Source organism: Myodes glareolus, chromosome 16, assembly GCF_982192425.1.
Source record: "Myodes glareolus chromosome 16, mMyoGla1.1, whole genome shotgun sequence".
Classification (NCBI taxonomy): domain Eukaryota; kingdom Metazoa; phylum Chordata; class Mammalia; order Rodentia; family Cricetidae; genus Myodes; species Myodes glareolus.
In genome coordinates this window covers 66,742,050-66,765,569 of record NC_142041.1, presented here as the reverse complement: position 1 = coordinate 66,765,569, position 23,520 = coordinate 66,742,050, and the positions used below count along the sequence as shown (strand labels likewise).

At 35.3% G+C, this 23,520-nt stretch overlaps 1 protein-coding gene across 2 annotated transcripts in view; it reads right to left on the bottom strand.

Annotated features, from left to right (window-relative positions):
• Zc2hc1a (zinc finger C2HC-type containing 1A) overlaps nucleotides 1–23,520 on the bottom strand; it is a 38,618-nt gene that overhangs the window by 3,687 nt on the left and 11,411 nt on the right. Inside the window, exons 3-9 of one of the 2 annotated variants that reach the window (XM_048420166.3) lie at nucleotides 23,043–23,159; nucleotides 17,106–17,247; nucleotides 15,401–15,549; nucleotides 13,842–13,935; nucleotides 13,325–13,424; nucleotides 6,419–6,535; nucleotides 2,913–3,020 (exon numbers count right to left, since the gene is read on the bottom strand). In XM_048420166.3, the coding sequence (XP_048276123.1) occupies nucleotides 2,913–3,020; nucleotides 6,419–6,535; nucleotides 13,325–13,424; nucleotides 13,842–13,935; nucleotides 15,401–15,549; nucleotides 17,106–17,247; nucleotides 23,043–23,159 (827 nt within the window). The remainder of the gene's footprint in view (nucleotides 1–2,912; nucleotides 3,021–6,418; nucleotides 6,536–13,324; nucleotides 13,425–13,841; nucleotides 13,936–15,400; nucleotides 15,550–17,105; nucleotides 17,248–23,042; nucleotides 23,160–23,520) is intronic. The other variant, XM_048420165.3, reaches the window with a different exon arrangement.

Here is a 23,520-nt window from a genome sequence, read left to right as displayed (position 1 = left end):
TGTAAAATTTCATTTTTTTCATTTTTTGATAAGTCAATTATACTGATCTCAAAATGAACATTGTAGATGACAACAAAGTGTCACAATGTCAAAGGCTTGACCCATTTGGTTGGGTCTAGCAACCTCCTCTTCCACATTATGTTGTGTGATTTCAATTTACCTTGGGCTTTTTCAGTACGGTATTCTTTTTTCATCTTAGTATGATCAAATGCATCCTTTGCTGTAAATCAGTATTTACTAAATTATTCAAGAAATCCCTTCCCTTATCAGATAATGACTTCCTGTTTTTCTAAATCTTAATGGCTTTACTTTCCACATTTAGGCATTTACTTTACTAGCACATATGTTCAGCAAGGCTCTAATCACGGGTCTACATGCCTAGCATCATAACCGATTTTTCCCCACGTGGGCAAGTTCATTAGTTGCAGAACACTCTGCCCTTGACATTTGCATTGCTTTCTCTAAAATGGGACAGATTTCTAGTCATTCATGTCACTTAGGTCTTTCCCTCTAATTGTTTCACTCTTCTTATTTATCTGGGAGTCAACATCAAACCGTCTGACCCACTGTTAACCTCATACATCATTCACGATACTGTTTTGTTTGTTTGTTTCTTTTCCACCCACCTTGTCCTGGTTAATTTTAGGCCTTTGTTCTTCACACGTTTTCAAAATGATTAATCAAGATTCATGAATTATTTGAAAATGATATTAACATGTATGTTAAGTTAGTCATTGGTACAGAACCTTTTCAATGTAGATTTTTGGTACAAAATTCTATTTTGTATGAAGATATCTTCTTACATATTCTTCAATATCATTGAAAGTATTAAATTTTCTATGTCAAAAATTTTCATGGTCTTTAAACTGATTCTCATGCAATTTACACTCATGTGTTCAAGTGGGATTTTTATGAAAACTATATTTCCTGTTTATTGCAGAAAAGACTGTAATAACAATATACCAATCTCTATTCAGAAAATATAATAAGTAGTAATTGTTATTTACTTAATAATTGGTCTTTTAAGTATCAATATATATATATATATATATATGTATATATGTATTTCATCCCACATTTCTGGGTGTTTCATCAACAATTTTAAGACTGTGCAATCTGTTATTTTTCTAAGGAAAGAAATATCTCAGAAATCTTGGCCTGTTACAACCAAAATTGTTACCACCTGAGACGTAAAAGAGTTAAAAAGTCAAGAAGAAAGGTTCTGGCATCTCAGGTATTTAGGGAAAACTCATTTCACATTTCTTCCTGTAAAGATTCTGTTCCTGCTTATTAGCAATTTTTTCTTTTGATCATTTCTCTGTATATGACATTTTATAATATTAAAGTCTATAGTGCAGATATATACATATTTTTAATTTATTAAGTATAAGAGAATGATAATCCTACTTTCAACCTTGATCCAAAATACATGGAGATATATATCTGCAAATATGTATATGTGTATGTGTGTGTGTGTGTGTGTGTGTGTGTGTGTGTGTGTGTGTGTGTATAAAGTCACACTTCAGATCTCTGAGAAAAAGAGGCTCATGTCTTTGATATTTGATATGCATCAACCCCAGCAGAGACAAACAGCATTTATTCAAGAACACAGCTGGGACTACTGTTCATCTGTTTCACTGTTAGTCACACCTGTTATGTGAAGCATCACTCTTAAAGTTCTTTCCATAGGAGATGCACAAATGCCCACTTTCTAAATCAAAGACCTCAAAAACCTCACTACATTTCAGTTTCAGGAATCATCCCAAGATGATTCTGATAGGCAGCCAAAGTGAGGACAAGATCAAAGATTTGCTTTGTGGGAGTCTGGTTTGTTTGGATGCTCACCTTTAAAGACCTGGATGGAGGGGGAGGACCTTGGACTTCCCATGGGGCAGGGAACCCTGGCTGTTCTTAAGACTAGAGAGGGAGGCGGAGGTGGGCAGGGGGAAGGAAAAGGAAGGCGGAGAGGAGGTGGAAATTTTTAATAAAAAAAAAATAATAATAATAATAAAAAGATCAAAGATTTGAACCTATCCCTGAGTTAAATCAGAATTCTGGAGAACTGGTATGTTACACACTTGAGATATAGCAGGCAACACACACTTTACAACATACACATGCCAATTTTGAAGTATATCACAGGATATTGTCCTTGGCCTTCAGTGAATCACACTATAAACTCGCCCCATGTTTACAGTAAGAATATTACTCATGATGTCACCTAGTCCCTCTCCCATGAAGCACTTAGGAAAGGTACTAAGGCCTTTAGACTAAGCACTCTTTTTCAGAAACTATGTAGTTTTTACTTTATAGACACTATGAGCTATATTTCTATAGTCACTGGTCCCTTACTACTACAAATTTCAAAACACAGTGTGCAGCTCATAACTGCTCACATATCCCCTATGGACAAACTTCCGGTTAACATTCAACTTATCTTTAAATTCTTATTTTTCTATTCTCTATCTTTTCATTCAAAAATGTTAATCTCTCTGTGTGTCTCTCTGTGTGTGCAAGTATGCATGCCTGTATGTGTGTGTTTGGGTATGTGTACATATATAAAGTCTTTGCAGGATAGGCCTAAATATAAAAATATGAAAAATTACAATAACAATATTCACAAGGTCTATCTACAGTTCATACTGAACTTGATTTAAACATGCAAAAAAAAAAAAAAAACCCGAAAAGGCTAAATAAACCCAGTAAAACTGAACAAGAAGTATTTACTATGAAAAACTGTAAGAAAACAGTATTTCTTCTTCAATGATTTCTGGTCCATTTGAAAGCCATATTGAGCTCTACAATAAAGCAAAATCTAGAGCACACATAGCATATTGCCTATTTTTGTGTATAGAATTCAATTGCATACATTAATCTGCACTCTAATTATGAAATGAGCAAGCTAAACGTACCTGGCTACAAAACTGTCAGTATAAGTTTTTCTTTTGTTGGTAAGCACACCTGCCACAGAATTTCTTGCCAAGCTAGGAGGTGTAGTATTTCGAGACTTGATGTTAGCTCTGGAAAAGAGAAAGTGAGAATGCGCTGAAAAATTATTAAAATTAATGCTTCTTGATTTTTCTTTTTCTATCAGTAAAAAAGCAGGCTGCAGAGAAGTCTGAAAAAGTAAATTCCAAGTAGTATCTTTAATCTGAAAACAAGTAGTATTAGTCAATATTAACGAGACAATATACTGAGTAACATTATCTTCATAAAATACAACACAGATAAAATACTACTTATGGTGTGGGAGAATTGTCTGTATTCTGTCAATCATATTTTAATAAAACGCTGATTGGCCAGGCAGGCAGTATAGGCGGGAAAGCTAGACAGGAAGTAGGGGTGGAGCAAAAAGACTGGGAGTATTCTGGGAAAACAGGAAGCTCCCTCCGCCAGTTCTGCCCAGACCACCTGAGAGGAAAGATGTAAGCTGCCCAGTTGAGAAAGGTACTGAGCCGTGTGGCTAATATAGATGAGAATAATGGGTTAATATAAGGTATAAGAGTTAACAAGAAGCCTGACCTAATGCGCCAATCAGCTTTATAACTTATAGAGATCTCTGTGTGATTGATTTTCCTTGGGGTATGCCGGTTGTGGGGTACTGGGTGGGACAGAAACCCCAACAAGCCGGCCCGTCATGTTACATACTTATGCCCCATTGAAAATTTCATTTTAAAACTATAGTTTAAAAGCCTCATTTATAATTGCTCACAACATGGACACTGTTTACGGACAACTCCTAAGCAAACATTAAACAAGTATTTTTGCTAGCCTAAAAATATAGGATATAGTTAAAATAAGAAAATTTGCTAGCTACTTTAAATGATCATATTCATTTTTATGAATGTTCTTAGAAAGACTAAAAATAAAGATTTAATTTCACCAACTGCACAGATGGAAAGATCTGACACAAGAGAGACTTACTTTGAATTTCCATTTTCTTTTGACATCTGAATTATTATATACTATTAATAGGAGAGGCTATGGAGTTTACACAAGTTTAGGTTAAAACTCCACTGTTACCAAACAACTTTTTAAATGATAGTAATGATAATGATAACTTGTCCTTCCTCATTGGTAAATTTATCATTTAACATTACAGAAAGGTTTTAATATATAAATTCATATATAATCCAGTATGTTGATTATATTACTACTATTGATACAGCCACTATATGTTAACTTTTGAAAAAAATTTTAAAAACGTATTTTTATTTTGTGCGCATGGTGCTTTGCCTGCATGTATGTCTACGTAGGATGTCAGACTCTGGAACTGGAGCTATAGACAGTTGTAAGCTGCTATGTGGGTACTGGGAATGGAACCCAGGTCCTCTGGAAGAGCAGTCAGTGCACTTACCTGCTGAGCCATCTCTCCAGCCCCATATGTTCACTTTTAATAGTAACTATTAGATACTAAATACATTTCTGTTTTGCATAAGTAAGTTTATTTAATTCTAATAAATAATTTCATGCTACAAATGGGTTAATAGAGGCAAAAGCCCTTGAATAACTTAACCAAATGGACTCTAGTAGTATACTGCAAAGTCAATATTCAGAGAGTCAATAAGGGATCAGTCCCCTCCTCCTCTCTAAGGACCAAGTTTATTTTGCAAACAAGCAATCTTGTAATATAAATGGGAAAAAAAACTTGAAAAATTATTTAGAAGTTCTTAATCTTTGGCTGAAATTCTCCCTACTCTACTTTTGTATATGGTAAGGTGGGAAGTATCCCTAATAGTCTGAACAACTACTTCCAGAATACATGCATGTATTAACTATTAACTACTCTCCAAATATTTAGTTATACCAAGTAGGAAGGTATCATTCCTTTCCATGTTGACATTTTGGTTTAGACATTGTATAAATATATTGTGCCACATGCTCAGCTTGGAGATCCCGTGTTTAGAGACTGTATAAGCTGTAATGTTATTATGTGGCCAGATCAGTACATAAATTTGGTGGATAATACTGCAGACCCTATATTCCATACACAATGTTACAGTTCAGAATGGTTGCTCTGAGTAGCTACTTCTCCAAGAAGCAAAGAAAGGCTCTAGTGCACTGATGAGATAACTGAATGATTCCCCTAAGTCTATCTGTGAGGCTTATTCTGTTCCGCTTTTATAAAGTAGAGTTGGAATCATGTCTTTCTACACTGATCTCTACATAAAGAAAATTGCCAGGGTGTCATTCAAATAGGAAGTATAGTTTCTTTTTTAAAAGCTCTACAATATTGCCAGGCATATTATTACCCTCACATAATGTGTCTAAGATACACAGTTAAAAATACCTTGGATATCATCTACAAATATATCAAACTTTAAAAGATTAAAGTTAAAGGAAAATATAAGATTATCAACTTAAATTGCTATGATATTATACGCCTATTGTTTTTCTAATATCTTCTAGTAGAGGAAATCTGAAATGACTGAAAAGAACTATCTATGCTGATCAATTCTTAATATGTTGCTCACATACTCAAAACATTTTCTTCCTGGACACAATCTGGTAAGTATTTACCCTAAGTCTATATGTGAACTTAATGTTCTATATATAGTTCAAACATATAAAAAATAGACTAACTATAAAATTACACTTCATTTTTTCCTAGACAATTCCCCCTGATTTCTGCATCAACTCAAAGCTCAGAACACGTCTTCTACAAATGATCACTAACTACTCAAAAGCAACCATGCTATGTTAGAATGTTCTCCTGTAACTGTCTCATTGCATGCCTAGCTGGAATCTATTGTTGTATTCATGGTGAATAATAAACAGGATACACTGTTTACTTCATTAATATTTTAAAATTTTAAACAGATATTCATTTGTTACATACTAATTTCACCATTTAAGAATGAGGACTAAAATTAATAGATACTGAAGCCCAGATCTGTGAATCCTGAAATCTCATGCACTAGCGTTTCCTAAGTGACTGTGAGTGCCAGCCTTCTCGACAAGCAGGCCCGAAAGGATAGGTGTGTATCCAGTAGTGTCATGACTCCTCATGTGCCATTTACAAACAAATAAGAGAGGTCTAGGAATCACTTGATTGCTGTCTTAGGATCTTTGTTCCTCTGGCTATAGCTCATCATCTGCTCGACTATGTAACTTGCCCTATATATTTCTTTATAAAGCTTTATAAGGCTAAAATATTTAACATTCACAAAAATAATTGTTGAGGGTGACTGCTACAACATCTTCTAAAATTAACATTAAGTATACTAAAAGTCATGGTTAATGTTAATTTGAATAGAAAACCAAAAACATTTTATGGCTTGTAAAGAAATTTAGCACTAAAATGACTTTAAATGATTAAGATTACTTTCACACAGGTTAAAAATTACAATAGTCTATAATATAGAGCCTGTAAGAAATATGTGATAAAGACCAACCAAACTGCATTATAAATACTTACTTGTAAATGGGTAATAACTCATGTCTTTTGAAGGCACTGTCTGACTTTGTATCACTGTCATACAACCTTTGCACATGTCTTCCAGTTCGAAGAGGAGGGCCTAACTTGTCCATCTTACTATTAAAATATATAAAGGTGTACCCATAAGGAGATTGCTACTGGTTGTTTGCCTCTAAAGAATTATGTAGACATAAGGATTATTTTTCTTCAGAAAAAGACATTCTTGTTCACTAGAAATCCACACACTTTTCTTACATAACTAACTTCCAGGACAAAAGCACATGTCCTAAACTTCTGATTCATAAGAGCCCATTCATCTGATTCATCTGAGCCCAGCATCAGACCTGTGTGCTTTGACCATCTAGGCCACGTTGCCAGTTTCCATGCAGTGTTAGTTCCACATTTATCAAGAAAAAGGAATAAATTAGGAAGCAATGGAATATGTGAAGCTAGTAGTGAACTTAGAGCTGTTATTCACAAATAACAAAATTTTCTTTTTCCCTGAAATGGAAGAACTTTCTTCTCCATTATTTTACTTTATGATTGCCCTTGTATTTGAAAGATGTAATTGTATATGGAATCCGTATGTATTTATCTTATCTCAGTTTCCAATAAAGAAAAAGTTTATTTCTGGAATATATGTGGGGAAAAGGCAAAACATGATCTATATTTTAAAAGACATGGTCAATCTAAATATCACAGGTAAAACATTCAATCACACCATTGTAAACCTTTTTAAACCTAAAGTATGCAATATCTCCATCTAGCGGATGCTAGTGCTAACTGCAGGTTTGTAGGACACTTCAATGTCTTACATTAGTTTTATATGGTCAAATAGTATACCATCACCACTAAACAACCATTCATGAGAGAGAACAGGAAAATCCGCAAATTAAAAAAATTATCTCAAATTAGTGGTAAGAAACATGCCATATTTAATATTAAAGATATTCTTGAGCTAGGTGTAGAAGTGCAAGACTTTAATTCCAGTACTCCAGAGGCAGAGGCAGGAGGATAACTGTGAGTTCCAGCCCAGTCTAGTCTTCACTGTAAATTCTAAGCCAGTCAAAACAACAGTGAGATTCTACCTCATATATATTCCCTGAAGAGACATCTGCTCTCTCACTAATGTGTTTATTTTTTAACTCATTCCACGCAGTAAGCCCTAAAGACACATGATATTGTCAGACACTGCTAATCTGAGAGAACAGAGTAGAAAACCAAAGAGCTGATGTGTGTTCTTAAAGAGGTTAGGATCTGCTCATCTTTCTAGAACCTAAGGGTCTCTCAGGAGCAACATTAAAGTCATTTGATGGTCTCTGTCTATGCAGCAAAATTCATGGTAAATGCACGTAGTGGTACGTACATTTCAAACAACCTTCCGCAGACGTTTTAAACATAATTTCTGCAAATCTTTGAGATTAAAATTTATCATTAATTTATAGGATTATGAAACAATCCAATTTGAAATCCGATGACTTCAAATTCTAATTGGTCATGTTTGTGCTTTGACTTGGTAAATGGTAAGAATTACCAAAGCAATACTGTCACAGAAACTGCCTTTAAGAAGGCGTCTGACTTGGGAATAAGGACTGAAATCTGTCACAGAGAAAGAGTTACTAAATTTAGATTTGTAGAAAACTTTAGCTTAGCACACTGAAGGTCCTGGATTTGACCCTCTGTACTACATACAAAACACACAACCCTAAGTATATTTTAAATAAGAACAGATTCTTTAATTATGGTAACAAGTATTTAAATCTTGTACGTGAATCAACAAAGAAAAAAGAGATACACAGAACTGAATAAAAACCTACGCAATGATCTAAGGTAACTGTTTCCTGTTCATTACACACAGGAGTGTTGAGAATGTTTTCAGTGTGAAAACCTAACTCAAAGGAGGACCCCAGAGATGATTTCTGCATGACAATTACAAATTCAACCCACTACATAAAAAATTATATAGTGGCCATAAAAATGATTATTTTAGATAGATACAAAATTCAAATACTTCTTAGACTAAATATCAGTAAATGTGATTGGGGCTAAAGTCAAGCCTATGTTCTGCTACAATCTCCTATTGACAAACTACAATATATAAATGTCAATAGTTTATCAAGATCTCATATAGGGATTTTTGAATTTGTAAAAGATTCATAACTGAACGGCCACTTGAGGAAATATTTGGCAATGATTTCAACCTATCCCTGATGAAGCAAATTTCAACTTCAAAAAAGTTCCTTGCTTCCTGCTGATATAAAAATAAGGCCACTGAAAAATAAACCTCCCTGCTTATGATGAGTCCTTAGCTGCAGAAAATGGCACTGATTATTGCATAATCAGGAGATGGTCTCAGGAATCATACTGAAAAAATTTACCAAATCGCATTTGTCATTTTGTGGATCTCTGCAGTTGGGATATTCTGTGACATTCAAAGCTCTAGAATGATGTATGTATGTATATGTGTGTGTGTGTACACACATTGATCTAAATTCTAATCCATCACAGATAATTCCATATGCCAATTCCAGAATAAAGAAATCACTCTAATAAAATAGCCGCAATCATTAATCATTTCTAATCCACAGAACAAGCTAGGATTGTTCATACACCAGAAGAGGATTCTGGGTTGGCAAGAAGGATCAGCAGATCAAGGTATTCTTGATAAGCCTGATGACCTGAGTTCAATGCCCAGGATGCACATGGTGGAAAAAGAGTAACACCTACTTCCCACTAACACGTGTGCCATTGTATGCACATGCACGTACAAAGTGAATAAATGCAAAAGAAAATTCTTTATAGGAACACACTATGATCATAAAAACTAGAGGCATTTATTTCTTACTAATTTAACGAAGTATTAAAATCAAATTTAATTTTTTATTAAATGGTGTTCTCTAGGGCTAGGGAGATGGCTCAGTTAATAAACTGCTTGCTGCACAAGCAAAAGAACATGGGTTCGAATTCCCAGAAACCCTAGAAAATGCTGAGCATCACTGTGTGCACCTGTACTGGGTGATGACAGGAGAAGCCCTCTGGCTCAGGCCAGCATGCTGGCAGAATTCAATGACAGGCCCTTGTAGTGGGAAGCCGCTTGCTTGTTTCCCAGTTTCCCAGACTCCCGAAATAACCACACCAGGACCACTACACTAGAATAAGCCAACAAGTTTATAGTTGATTAATTTATCAAACTATTATTTTTATCAATCAACCCCTAAATATATCAAGAAATTTAGTTAGGATTTTTTTTTCATATGTTGATTCTGCCATCATGGTGTTTACAATTTAGCAAAGGAAACAAATGAATCACTGCTTCAAAAATTCTAAAACAAAAATGGTGGCTGATGCTAAATAGACAGCTGTTGAGTGGATCTGATACATACCAGGAATATGCTCAATAAAAATAATACTCAAACTAATACAGTAAATCTATTGACCAGAAGTAAACAGTAGCTTCTCTTCAAGTAGAAGGAACTTCTATATAGAAAATTAGAATCTGAACACATATGACTGTCAGTTTAATAAGATATGGGGCAACCAAGGTGTTCAATTTTCATGGCACAATAAGCAATGCAATACATATAAAAGTATCTGTTCAAACTCTCTGCCTGTTGGTAAACCCATTTTTCTCTCAGGGTCATATAATCATTGGTTAGGTTTTTTTACATCACGAATCAAAGTCTATGCACAGTCGCAAAGCAGTGTCATAGAGATACTGCTACATACCTACTTAGTGGCACGGTAGAATGCAAGAGCCTGGTTTTCTGACTCCATGAGCAGCGTGCTCACTCACCCACTCTTGTGCGCTTTCTGTTGCTGACTTTCTTTCTCTCTTTTGTGTGTGGTGTTTGCATGCGTATGTACAAGCTTTTGTCTGATTATTTTTCAATGTGTGTGGGTGCATGATGTGGGAGTCCCCTCTGTATGCCGTGAATACCACTGGTTTAAAAAGAAGCTGTTTTGGGCCAGTGATAGGGTAGAACAGAGGTAGGTGGGGAAATCTAAACTGAATGCTGGGAGAAAGGAGGTGGAGGCAGAGAGAAGCCATGGAGCCACCAGAGAGACATTTGCCAGTAAGCCACAGCCTCGTGGTGATATACAGATTAATAGAAGTGGGTTAAATTCAGTTGTAAGAGTTAGCCAATAAGAAGCTACAGCTAATGGGTCAAGTAGTGATTTAATTAATAAAGCATCTTGTTATTTGGGGTCTGAACTGACGGGCGGTAGGGAAATGAACTAGCAGCCTCCTACAATAGGTGCATGTGTCTGTCTGTGGGTGTATATGATGTATGCAGGTGTGTGTACAGCATGTGTGGGTATGTATGTGTTTGTCTGTGGGTATGTACGGTGTCCATGCATGTGTGTACAAATGTATGGGTGCATGTGTGTCTGTCTGTGGGTATGTATGTGTCTGTCTGTGGGTATATATGATGTATGTATGTGTGTGCACAGCATGTGTGGGTGTATGTGGTTTTGTCTGTGGGTGTATATGAGGTATGCAGGTGTGTATGCAGCATGTGTGGGTGTGTATGTGTCTGTCTGTGAGTGTGTATGGTGTCCATGCATGTGTGTACAGGATGTATGGGTGCATGTGTGTCTGTCTGTGCATGTGTATGGTGTGAACAGGCACGTGGAGGATTGAAGTTGGTATCAGAAATCATCCTTGACTGTTCTTCCACCGTATTTACTGATGCAGGGACTCACAATCAAACCCAGAGCTATTGGTAAGGTTAGTATTGCCAGCTTAATCTGGGAACTGAGAAGCCACCTCCAGGGCTGGCATCACAGCAGACTCTATGCCCACAGTGTTTTATGGCTTCTGGGGATCAGAACTCTAGACCTCATGTTTCTATAGCATGTTCTTTAACCACTGAACCAGTTTCCCAGTCCCAAAATTCTTTTTAGAAAAATTCTACCAGTCAGCTTCATGTCCACAGCCTACTTAAAACATTTGTAATATAACTTAAAATGACCAAAGAGAAAACCAACAATATAACAGAAGTATTGAAAAATATTGCCTTCTAACTTATAATCAGCTGTAACCAAAACACTAAAAAGACTACAATTCAAGTAAAATGCAATTCTCTTTGCTATGGTAGAAGGGCTTTGTAGAATTAACTACTGTGTCTATCTATTACTATTTAATGAGTTCACCAGTTGAGAAGAAAAAAAGAGATTAGTATTGTTTTGCTTTTTTAACCACCAAAAGATGAAATAAGAAGACAATTTATTGTACTTTGTTAGTATTTTGTTAGCTGGTTTTTGTTCTTTATCTATTATGTAGTCTTCACTATTTGTATTCTTCTTGATGATGCTGGGAATTGAACTCAGTGCTTTGCACATGCTGGGCAACTGTCCCACCAATGAGTTAAATAAGTCAGCCCTTTAAACTTGTATGTGGGTATGTGATAATTGTGTGTATATGCATACATACTGCTGTGTCTAAGTGTAAGCACATGTGTGCCATGCTGCACATGTAAAGGTACGAGGACAACATCAGGAACTGGTCCTCACCTCTGCCTTTTTGCCACAAGTTTTTTGCTTGCTGCTATGTATATCAAGCTAGCTAGTCCACGAGCATCCAGGGATTCTCCTGTCTCTGCCTCCCATATCCCTGGCAGAATGATGGATTACAGTAATGGGCATCACAATGTCTCTGTCTTACATGGGTTCTGGGATTGGAATTCAGATACTCATACTAACATGGCAAATGTTTTATCCACTGACTCATCTTCCCAAACTCGAAGTCTTTGTATATCTTGGATTTCCTATGCTGTCTGAATTGAGTGAGAAAAAAATAGGTAATGACAATTGACAATTATTTCTCCATAAATTTTCTTCATGATAATATGTGACTTTGAGTCAGAGGTAAAGTATATTTGAAAATAAAGTGAGCAATGTTTCTGTAATCAAACACACATGTAAAGAAAGACAAGAATGTCTGTATTACTGGTTTTGTGGTAATCCCATAGCCGTGTGATTCATTAATAGAGGAAAGGAAAGCTACAAAAGTGTTTAGATAATAAACTATCTAATGTTATGTACAAAGTTTCCAACATTACAATGGATTACTGAAGGTAAAAGCTATTTCACTAAAAGCCATATGCATAAAATGATAGACATATAGGAAGAATAAAATTATTAGTGAATAGTCTCACCTAAGAGTGATAATTCAGTGTATCACTTTGTCTAAACATATTTTTAGTTTCATTATATTACACTTCATACAATGTAAGTATACTACAGAAAACTCTATTTTGAATGTTGTATTCTATATTTTCTCAGCAAAATTATGAAAATGCATTTATATATATAGTTGCCAAATATCATATTTCTATACATATTATTCTATCAAAGCTATACATTTCATTGATTTTCATACATTATAATAAAAACACTCAACTGTTTTCTAATTAAACAGATTTCAGTCAGCACCTGGCTCTTCATAAATAGTTTCAAACAAATCTGATTCTCTGAGTCCATGACAAGGGGACTTAACTAAATCTTATGCACACTGGGCAGTACAATAGCTGACAAATAGTGCTCAACATATCACAGCTGTTACTAAACCTTTGACTTTACATTGCTTCTTAGATGCCCCAAAATAAAGCTGTTCACTCAAACACACACACACACACAAACACACACACACAAACACACGCATACACATACAAACACAAGCACACACACACACAGACAGACACACATGAACACACACGCACACACACGTACTTTAAGCGTCTTGATGAAAACATAGTATTTTCTCTGAAAGAGTAAACTGAGATTGCTCCATAGCATCACTGATGATCTTTCCAGCAATGTGCTAAAGGAAACACACGTACTTAGAAAAAGTAAGGACAAACACATGAAATATATACACCAATAACACACTCAGCATGGACTTACCCTGCCTGAGGGGCTGCTATTGCTTTATGAGAAGGAGATAAGGTCTGGAGTTTGTTTCCCAAAGAACTGTTAACTGAAGATGCTTTACCCGAAGGCACACCTTATAATAAAAAAGGCAATAGTTTTTAACAAGCCTCAAAGCAAAGTCATACAAAACAGAGCCTCTAACAAGGAAAGCAGTCTTTATCAACACTCTGTGCCTACTGCTACATAATTTACAACTACTAACGAGGAGTATGTTATCTCATTGGCACACAAACAACATCCCACTTCAGGGTTATCTTCTTCAAGCCGCAGTACTTGTCTTCTCAGAACAACTGCCAAGTTCGGGTGTAAGAAATGCATAAAAACACTGTGGTCTTTCAAGTAACAAGAGAACTGGGTTGTAGAAGTTGGTCAACACTATTTCAGTATTAGTCAGAAAGAACTACGGTATAAACAGGCCACTACTGACATTTCCTTATCGACTAACATGGTTTCCTTCTGTCTGTTTAGTTTGCCATGTGGATCTCATTACCTACAACAGCTTTGCCAGCAGTACTTGGCTGTGGTAGTCGGGAAGATGCTGCAGTTCCAGGAGAATTTGATTTTTTAAGTGGAGATGGTTTATACTAAAATAATGAAAATTAAAAAAAATTATCAACATCATTTTGTTATCAGGGAATGCAAATTAACAAGTAATTCAACATCACAGAAGACCTAATGACAGAATTTTTGTTTTATAAGAAAAAGCTACAGAGATAGATGGTGAGAACATTCATGCAGCATTCTGAATCAATTTAGTAATACTGAGTCAAATGTTCAGATTTATAAAATAAAGTATTCTAATACAGAAATCAAAACAAGATTACTTTCACAAAATGTTTGAGTAAAGTAACTGTTCTATAAAAACTGTAAATATCTCAGGAAACTACAAAAACTTCACAATTATTTGAAAACTATTTTGAAAGCTATAAATTTTAGATTAGGTGAGGAAAAAACCGTCATTTCAACCCCATTTGAGATTGCAGCAAATACTTGCCAGCACACCAATCAGACGAATAAATGAAAGTTAATTTAATTCAAAATGTTTCCAGACAGACAGTGCCAAAGAGTTAGAAAAGCAACAAAAACAAAGCCTGGCTTTTCATTTAGTGAAAAGAATAAAGCAGAGGAACAATGTAGATGCATTTGTATACAGGAAGAAAACTGAAAGCGGAAGCATGAGAGACCGCAAACAACGTGTAAGAATAATTACATTTCATTTCAAGCATATGTCCAAGCAAACCACCCAGGGCACTTGCCAGAAAATTTAAAAAAAAGAAAAAAAAGAAATAAATAAATAAAGAAAGCAAGAAAAATATGCTTTAAAGGACCAATAAGTAGGGAACTAGATATTACGAATTACAACTGCAGACATCACTACAATCTAAAAATTTCCAAGAATGTGATATACAATTGGCAAAATTAACATGAAAAATAGAAAATACTATAATCAAAGCTAACTATTTTAGCAAATCTCCTATCACTGGTGTGAGAATCAAAAGAAATGCCAATACGAATCAGTCAGTTGGCCTGGCATTCATAAATCCCAACACACAATATAGAACAAACATTTTACTCCAGATGCCATGCAGCAAATACCATAAGACCACACAAAAGATAACAGAACACATTTTAATATCATAAAAACTTTGGCAAATACATCTTTGAACCAAAACAGAATTAAAATAAATAAAATATATCTAGAATACTATAATTATCTGCCAATGATTCACTTAAATGAACTATGAATAAAAAGATTAAAAATTAGAATATATTTTAAATTGAATAAAAAAGACCAATAAAATGCAATAACAATACTAGAGAAAGGAATGAAGCCCCTACTAAATGAAATAACTTAATAAACTAAGCTGTGCTAATTTTTCTCTCAAGTAATTCAAATTATATATCAAAACCCTTAGCAACATCCATTTTAACTGATGGAAAAAATATAGTTTAGTGTTATACATTATAAATACATTATAAACATAAAACGAGGACTCAAAGAGGCACCTTCTCACTAGTTTTTAGAAATAATTGAACTCATGCGTTCACCTGTGGTCGAGAAGCTGGCTTTCCTTTGGCTTCAGCAGAAAATTTGCCCTTATTACTAATACGTGCTGCCTGCTCTTTACAAAAGTTGATATGTCTGTCTGCTGCATTTTCATTGAACCTCCTCTGGCAATATGGACACTGAATGTAATCTAAAGCATATCAAAGGAGAAAGAAGTTAGTAACACAGCACCGTATGGACATTAAAAGCTTTAGTGCAAGATGAATAAACAATATAAATAATGCCATCTGATAAGCATGGTTCCCATTCCCGGACAACATCCAATGTGGTTGACCCTAAATTTAGTAAAGATAGTTAAGAAAAAGTTCAAAAACCTTTTCTATCTCCTGCATTTGAATCAATTTAAGAAAAACTGAAGGAAAAAATAAAATAAAAAACAAAGTGTCAGTAGAAAAAACCAGTAAGAGAAAAGCATTGTTTGCTTTCATCATGGACATGAACTTTATATGGCATCTAAATAAAAATACATAGAATATAAATTCATGTACAGATTAAACTAAAATGCCTTTTTTAAAAAAAATCAAAATACTGCCAAGAAATGTATTTTCTAAAAAGAGGTCCCAAGAAACAGAAGAGGTTATTTAAAAATCAGACATTCACTGGCATAATTCAAACTTTAGAAATATTTCTCAGTTATTAGTGGAACAGTCTAAAATATTAGCAATAATACGAATGCGCGGCTCAAACACTGGGAGAATTCCAGGCGGATTACCCTGAAGAACGCCACTGCTGCATTACTTATATAGACTGAAAAAGACTCAGAAGCTACAACATAGTATGGAAATGTCTCTAATGCAGGGAGCTCAACGTTAAAGAATATAAATGTCAACCAGGAAGGGTTCCAGGTAGCCCAGCTGGATTATTCTAGAATGCACGGTATCATTAATATTTCAGGAGTTGGAAGGTTATAGCAAGCAAGCGTAATCTGACCTGCCTACTGACTGCTTTTGAAAAAAAAAAAAGTTTGTTCTTTTGTAAATATAACTCTACTGATTCGTTTTCATATTACCCACGGTTTATAACAAGAAAAAGCTAAGCAGATCTATCAGTAGTCTTAGCGATATTCAACACCTAACTACAACTTAGCCTTTTACTGAAGTAGCTGGCAAATGTCTCCTCTATATTAAAATCCAGGTTTGCTGAAGAACATTCTCTTTGCTAGGAAGTAGACTCCAGTTTACGTTAAATTGACATCCTGTTGAAAATGCTCTAATATCCAGCAGTAAAATGTAAATTCTACTACTTTAAGTCTATCTCAATATCTTATAGGTATTTCTTATAATCTTTACCTTGATAATAATTAACAGTACAACTGATAGTTTCCCAGTAGAAACTGTAACAATATATTAGTTTTAAAACATAATTTAGGTAATTGGTCTATACCACAGGCTCTAGATTAATTACATATTTTAAAAATATAACTTTCTTTTCAGGCAAGATACTAAAGTTTTAAGACATAAAGCTATGTTTAAACAAAAGCACTGTGATAAAATGTAATGTTTTTATTTATTGTATTGTAAGGATATATCTTTCTATCTAGATGCTTGGATTATCACCATTATTTGACACCATAGTATTTCAAGATTCTATGTCATTTGGTTTCAACATAAAAATTATTTTATATCAACTGGAAAAACAAATTCTATCATTTAGTGCCCACATGAACATCAGCAACACTCCACATACCAGGGTCATAGGAAGGCGGAGGCGGAGGAGGAAGCTTGCCACCCTCTTTAAGTGCCTGATCAAGGCCTTTTGCTGCTCTTATGGTGGCAATGAATTCCTCATGCTTTCTTCTCCAATTAGATGGCTTCTTTGGTGGTTCTGGCTAAATAAGGAAAAAGCAGAGTCAAAAATATATTTTCTAACATACTGAAATAAAATCTCAGATAAAGCCATATTATTTTAAGTGATCTCTTCGTAAGAATTCACCAGTGATCTTTCCTAAATTAAAAATCTGCAATCACACTGTGCAGCTTTTAAACACAATTCTACTTAAGGCAGACGATGTTAAAGTGTCCTCTACAGGCGTAATAGCTGTACTTGTGCTCCTGCTTTGACCTTCGCCTTTCTCAGCCTCTCTACAGTAAAATTTTGCGAAACCAAGGGGTTTAAACTGACATTAGGGATAGGTAGAAAACAGTCCTTTGTGGATTTCACTGGACTTTCTTTTGAGAGAGACTGAAGATGCTCTCATCAGATCACTGAGTCATCTGTATTTATTCTGTGAATGTGTCATATTCCTAGGCAACTTCTTTCCTTGGACTTTACGCTTTTTGAAATAACTCTTCCTACATATAGAAGAAATTACTTGTTTTCTCTCCAATTCCTGTGGACCTATAGGTGATTTAATATGCAGAATTATTCCAATACTGTTAGTTAATTCTCTACTTACTGCTGAAGTTTTTTTTTAGCTTTGTTTAATTTCATTTTTATTTTATTCATTGTATATTTTATTCATTCTAGCATATATGTGACATAAAGAGTTCAACTGTTTATTTAAAGATAATCATGCAATAATTTCTGTATCCTTCAACTCCTTACTCCATACTACCCCAACATTGAGATAAAACATTCACCATAAACTAAATACATGACTGTAGATATATACCTGATAATCTAACTATTCTTAATGTCTTTATTTTTAAAATAAAAAATGAATATGCATTCAATCAAAGTAAAAAAAGTTATTTAAAAATACAAATGCAAAAGTAAACAGTGAAAATTAACCCCCTAACTCCTAGGCCTAGCTCTGGTCACGCAGCATATGTACAGGACTACTGTGATATGTGTAGTTCTCACACCTCATCCAAGAGGCTTCTTTTTACAGCAGATGGAGACAGTACAGAGAACCACAACTGCAGAGAATCGGGGACTGTGGGAGCCAACCCCAACAGATACAGCCATGAAGCAAGCCACTGTTATCTAAGGCTCAAATCTTTCTGGGGGACAGAAAGATTATGAGTCAGAGGTCAGGACACCTGCTGCAAGACAGTGCCCACTAGTCACACCAGGAAAGCTGCATCCATAGAAAACTAAACCATACGCTTGCCGAAGACGACTAGCATAATGGCAACGCCAACTGACATGAAGGGCTACAGATAGTTTGTGGCTACCGGGAGAGGAGTAACATACGTACTTCCAGGATGAGGACCTACATAAGTTGTCTAATCCCACGATGTCGACCCTGGATACATACACATCTGAGCAATGCCAACAGACTCAGTAGGTTGGACATAAACGTGGGTGTGTGCATGTAGTGTGCACACAATAATTAAAGAAGATATGCATTTGGAGAGCAGTACATGGGAGGAATTAAAGGTGAGCAGCAGTACTGTATATACAGGGCCAATGTATGAAGTTTCCAAATTCCCCTACAAATTAAAAATAGCTTATGATGCATAGTTCTTACACAAAAAGATACAAAAAAGTTTGCCAAAAAATCTGATAAGATAAAATGGAAAATAACTTTACAAAAAAAAGGAACAAGCAAAAAGTCACAAAACTTATGTTTGTTTTTTAAAGGTAAAATATTATTTAAAAACTCCCACCGAAATTTCCCAGGTCCACATGCTATCTGACTTCTTTTAAAGCACAACAAAGCAATATTCCCAAAAATCCTATGAATGTATCAAAAGCTCTGTTAAAAGTTAGAAAACCTACTTTCACTCATAAATATATATGCAAAAATATAAAATTAAAACTTTATTTTACAGTTAAATGGTAGCATTTATCTGCTCTGCAGAATTAGGCACCTAATGGCAAGGTGTACTGATCTTTTCTCCTTGTTTTCCTCACAGATCTTTCTACCAATGCAAGCTAAGAGTCTTCCTTTTTTTATTTTAATTTGGTTGGTTTTGGATTTTTTTCTTTTTATTGTTTATATTGAGCTATATATTTTTCTCCGTTCCCCTCCTTCCTCCCCCCTTCCCTTCTACCCTCTTCCATAAACTCCATGCTCCCAATGTACTCAAAAGATCTTGTCTTTTCCACCTTCCTATGTAGAACATGTATGTTTCTTTTAGGGTCATCTTTGTTGTCTATGTTCTCTGGGATTGTGAATTGTAGGCTGGTTTTTCTCTGCTTTATGTCTAAAAGCCACTTATGAGCGATTACATATTAGATTTGTCTTTCTGGGCCTGGGTTACCTCACTCAGTATGATGTTTTCTAGATCCATCCATTTGCCAGTAAATTTCAAGATGTCATTTTTTTCTGCTGTGTAGTACTTCATTGTGTAAATGTACCATATTTTCCTTATCCAATCTTCAGTATAGGGGCATTTAGGTTGTTTCCAGGTTTTGCCTATCACAAATAATGCTGCTATGAACATAGTTGAGCATATGTCCTTGTGGTGAGATTGAGCATCCTTTGGGTATACCCAAAAGTGGTATAGTTGAGTCTTGAGGTAGGTTGTTTACTAATTAACTAATAAATTGTCATACTGATTTGCAAAATGGCTGGACCATTTTGCATTGCTACCAGCAATAGAAGAGTGTTCCCTTATCCTACATCCTCTCCAGCATAAATTGTCATAAGTGTTTTTCTTGGCCATTCTTACAGGTGTAAGATAGAATCTCAGAGTTGCTTTGATTTGCATATCTCTGATGGCTAAGGATATTGAGCATTTCCTTAAGCATCTTTCAGTCATTTTAGATTCATCTGTTGAGAGTTCTCTGTTTAGGTCTGTACCCCATTATTTTTATTGGATTATTTATTATTTTGATGACCAATTTCTTGAGTTCTTTGTATATTTTGGAGATCAACCCCTCTGCCCAATGTTGGGTTGGCAAAGATCTTTTTCCATTTTGTAGACTGCAGCTATGTCTCATTGATCATGTCCTTTGCATTACAGAAGCTTCTCAGTTTCAAGAGGTCCCATTTATTGTTTCTCTCCTGTGCCAATGCGGCTAACAGTCTTCTTATTATTCATCCCTGAATGGACTTGGTTTTTCAGGTGTGGTAACCACATCCACAAACACAGCTTCACAGGTCCATGTGAAGAGAATTCTGAGAGCTTCTGAGAAAATTCCAAGTAAACAAGACAAGAGTCTTGCAAACCTCTGTTCGTCCATAACACGGGTTGTTCTTGGAATGTTTTCATGCTCCTCCCAGGTATTATAATAACAGGAGTGGGCTACTTTGGATTACCTATCATCTTACCCATTATTCTTTAGAGGATGGTTGCAAGCATAGATTGACTTCCTGACTATATTCAGTCTAAACTCCTGGACCTTACCCTTCTGTCTGTATACAATTTGAACTCAAGTGAACTTTGCTCACATGACCTGACCTTGCTTAACCCTCAAAATACAAACCATGTGAAGCCCTAAATAAACTTGGCTATTGTATGAGACTTTAGCCTCACTTTTAGGCTCTGTTCTCCAGGTTCACACTGCCAACTAGAGCAGCAATGCTGGCAGCTACTCGGAAGAGATTTGGGAAAAGAAAAGCAAAAGGTGACTGCTAGGCTACAGGGAAAAGCAATTCTCTTTGGGGAAGAACATACTACTTCTAAATAAGGCTCATGACTCATTTTACATGTTTATAGAAAATAGAAGATTATTGCTGAGACCCTTTCTCCATTCCTGTTCAGGCAACCACTTTTAGAGAGAGACCCATCTTATAATTGGGCCTCTTACCTTCAGGAAGGGTCCTGAAAACAGCTAGCACAGGGCCTACTCAACTCTGTATTCCCCACCTCCCCACTTTCTCCTTTCTGACTTTAGCAACACAAGTCTGCAGACTTTATCGTCTGTCTAACGTGGTGTAGTTGTTAAAAAGTTATACATTCTTAAAGAACCAGCTTAGAGAAACTACCTTTAAGATAAAAAGACCCTCTCATGTATATGGTATCATATTTTTAGTCACAGAATCCCATAAACTTTCTACATATGCTTTTTGGGGTAATTTAGGCTGGACTGCAACTGCTGTAGGCTGTTCTTATACATACAGTATGTGTATGATGTCTTGTTCTTAATTTTACCCAAACTAGAGTGTGTTCTATCATTTAGGTGCTTGTGATTTTGTAGGATTTCTTCGACACAAAAACAGTAAGAATATACTACGATGACAACATCTAATTGCTTTCAAACTTTAATATGTATGTGACTCACCCAAGGGTCTTGTAAACAGCAGATTTTAATTCAATGTGTATATGTGAGGCCCAAGACTGCATTTCTAACATGCTCTCAGATAATGGTGCTAACACACTATGGATCATATTCACAGAGGAGCCAGGCTGCAAACTATTCAGTAAAGGTTTTACTTTGCTTTTATTCTTAAAGTGGTTCAGTAAAACTCTTTAAAGAGCAGAGTACCATCTGAATATTACAATCTTGTGCAATCTCCACAGTAGCCCCTAAGACACTACATCTATCAACATTATACAACTATACAGAGAAACAGAAGCATACATAGGTTAACTTATCGAAAAAGTATAGTATGGCAACATAACCAGATCAATGTCTAGGATTTGTGGAGACACAGAACTGCTGAGAGTGCAGGTTTCTCCTGGGACAGATGAGACGAAGTAGGGATACGGTTGCTTGCCAAACCAAGTATAGATGAAAGCATACTTTCTCTGCTCATTTCTCAATGTTCTGTCAGAATCTGTACCCTGGATAAGGAAGTGGCCTTAGAGCTCAGTTCTTCACGTTCTACTAGAAATAGATTAAGGAAGTGCCTTGCTTCTGTATAATTTTTGACTTGTTTCTATGTACTTCTTTTCATTTTTATTACTGTTATTTATTGAGATATTGTTTCTTGCAAGGTGAGGTAAGAGTTTCTCATGATCATGTACGTGGGTAAAGGGAGTTGAGGTAATGCTTTTTAGACTGTATAAAAATCCATACAAAATAAAGCCTGTTATGCAGTTGTTCATACTCTGAATCCCGTTGACCTGATTTGCGCAAGACCCTTACCCAGGGACCCCAACACAACAGATGTTGACAAGGATTCTCACTCTTTTCCCCAGCTTCTGTACCTATGAGATATGCTGTCTCAAAAATATGGCTAATTCACCTATGGTAGCTAATGTAATCATGTAAACAGCACCTTGTATGAAAAACTTCAAATACTGGTTTATGCTTCTTAATCAAGTCTCACATCTTCCCTGCAAATATTCAAAGACAGCAAAGCAAAGATAAATGTCTCACTAGCTGAGCTTCAAGTAACTTTTCCTAAAAGAACGTGCTACTGGACACAGCGGCTGGGAACTGACCGTGGTTCCTCAAAGAGTACCAAGTACTCTTAACTGCTAAGTAATTTTTTCAATCCCAATGTAACTTTAAGAAAATCACTTAATTAAATTTTTTTGTCTGTTATTCAAATCAACACTCAATAAAAACCATCACATAGCTAGTTTGAGGAAGTCACTCAAATACTTGTCCATTTTCAAATTAGCTCACACCTAGAATGGCCACCTGAAGCCACAGTTTCCCATATAGGTTTATCCATTATCAGTGACATTTTTATTCTCTCGTTAACTAAAATAAGATTTAGGTTTCTGATATTTATTCTAAATACATAGCATTGAATTTTGTTTATTCTACCTAGAATAACACTCATTATGATTTTTTCAAGAAGTGTAATAAGATTTTTACTGTTCCAAAGTTTATAGTTACCCTAGGTTTAAGAGGTTTGACTGTGGGAATATCAGTGCCTTCAGCTCTTTGCCTGCTTGAATCAAAAGTCTTCCTCTTTTTAGTGGCAGTTTTCTGGCAAATGGGTCCATGTTTTTTCTGTTAAAATAAAAATATGCAGCATAATATTTTATTTTCTACAGAAGAGAAGACCACCAAGATAAGCATTCAGTTCATCTTACACACTATATTAAAAAACCAAGGGACAAAATTTTATCTTACCTTAATTAAGCTTTTAAACACACACACACACCTTTAAGGAAATTATATAGAAATGCTATCCTAAAATTTTATCAGAAGTCATTTAATATTCTAGGTTTCACTGGGGCAATAATGAAACAATTCAAAATTACTTCAGTTTAAGTCTTTAGTAAATGCAAAACACAGATATGAGAAACATCATGCAAGGGAAGAATGATTTAGTCTCAGGGTTACAAAAGTTACACCATTGGTAGTTGGA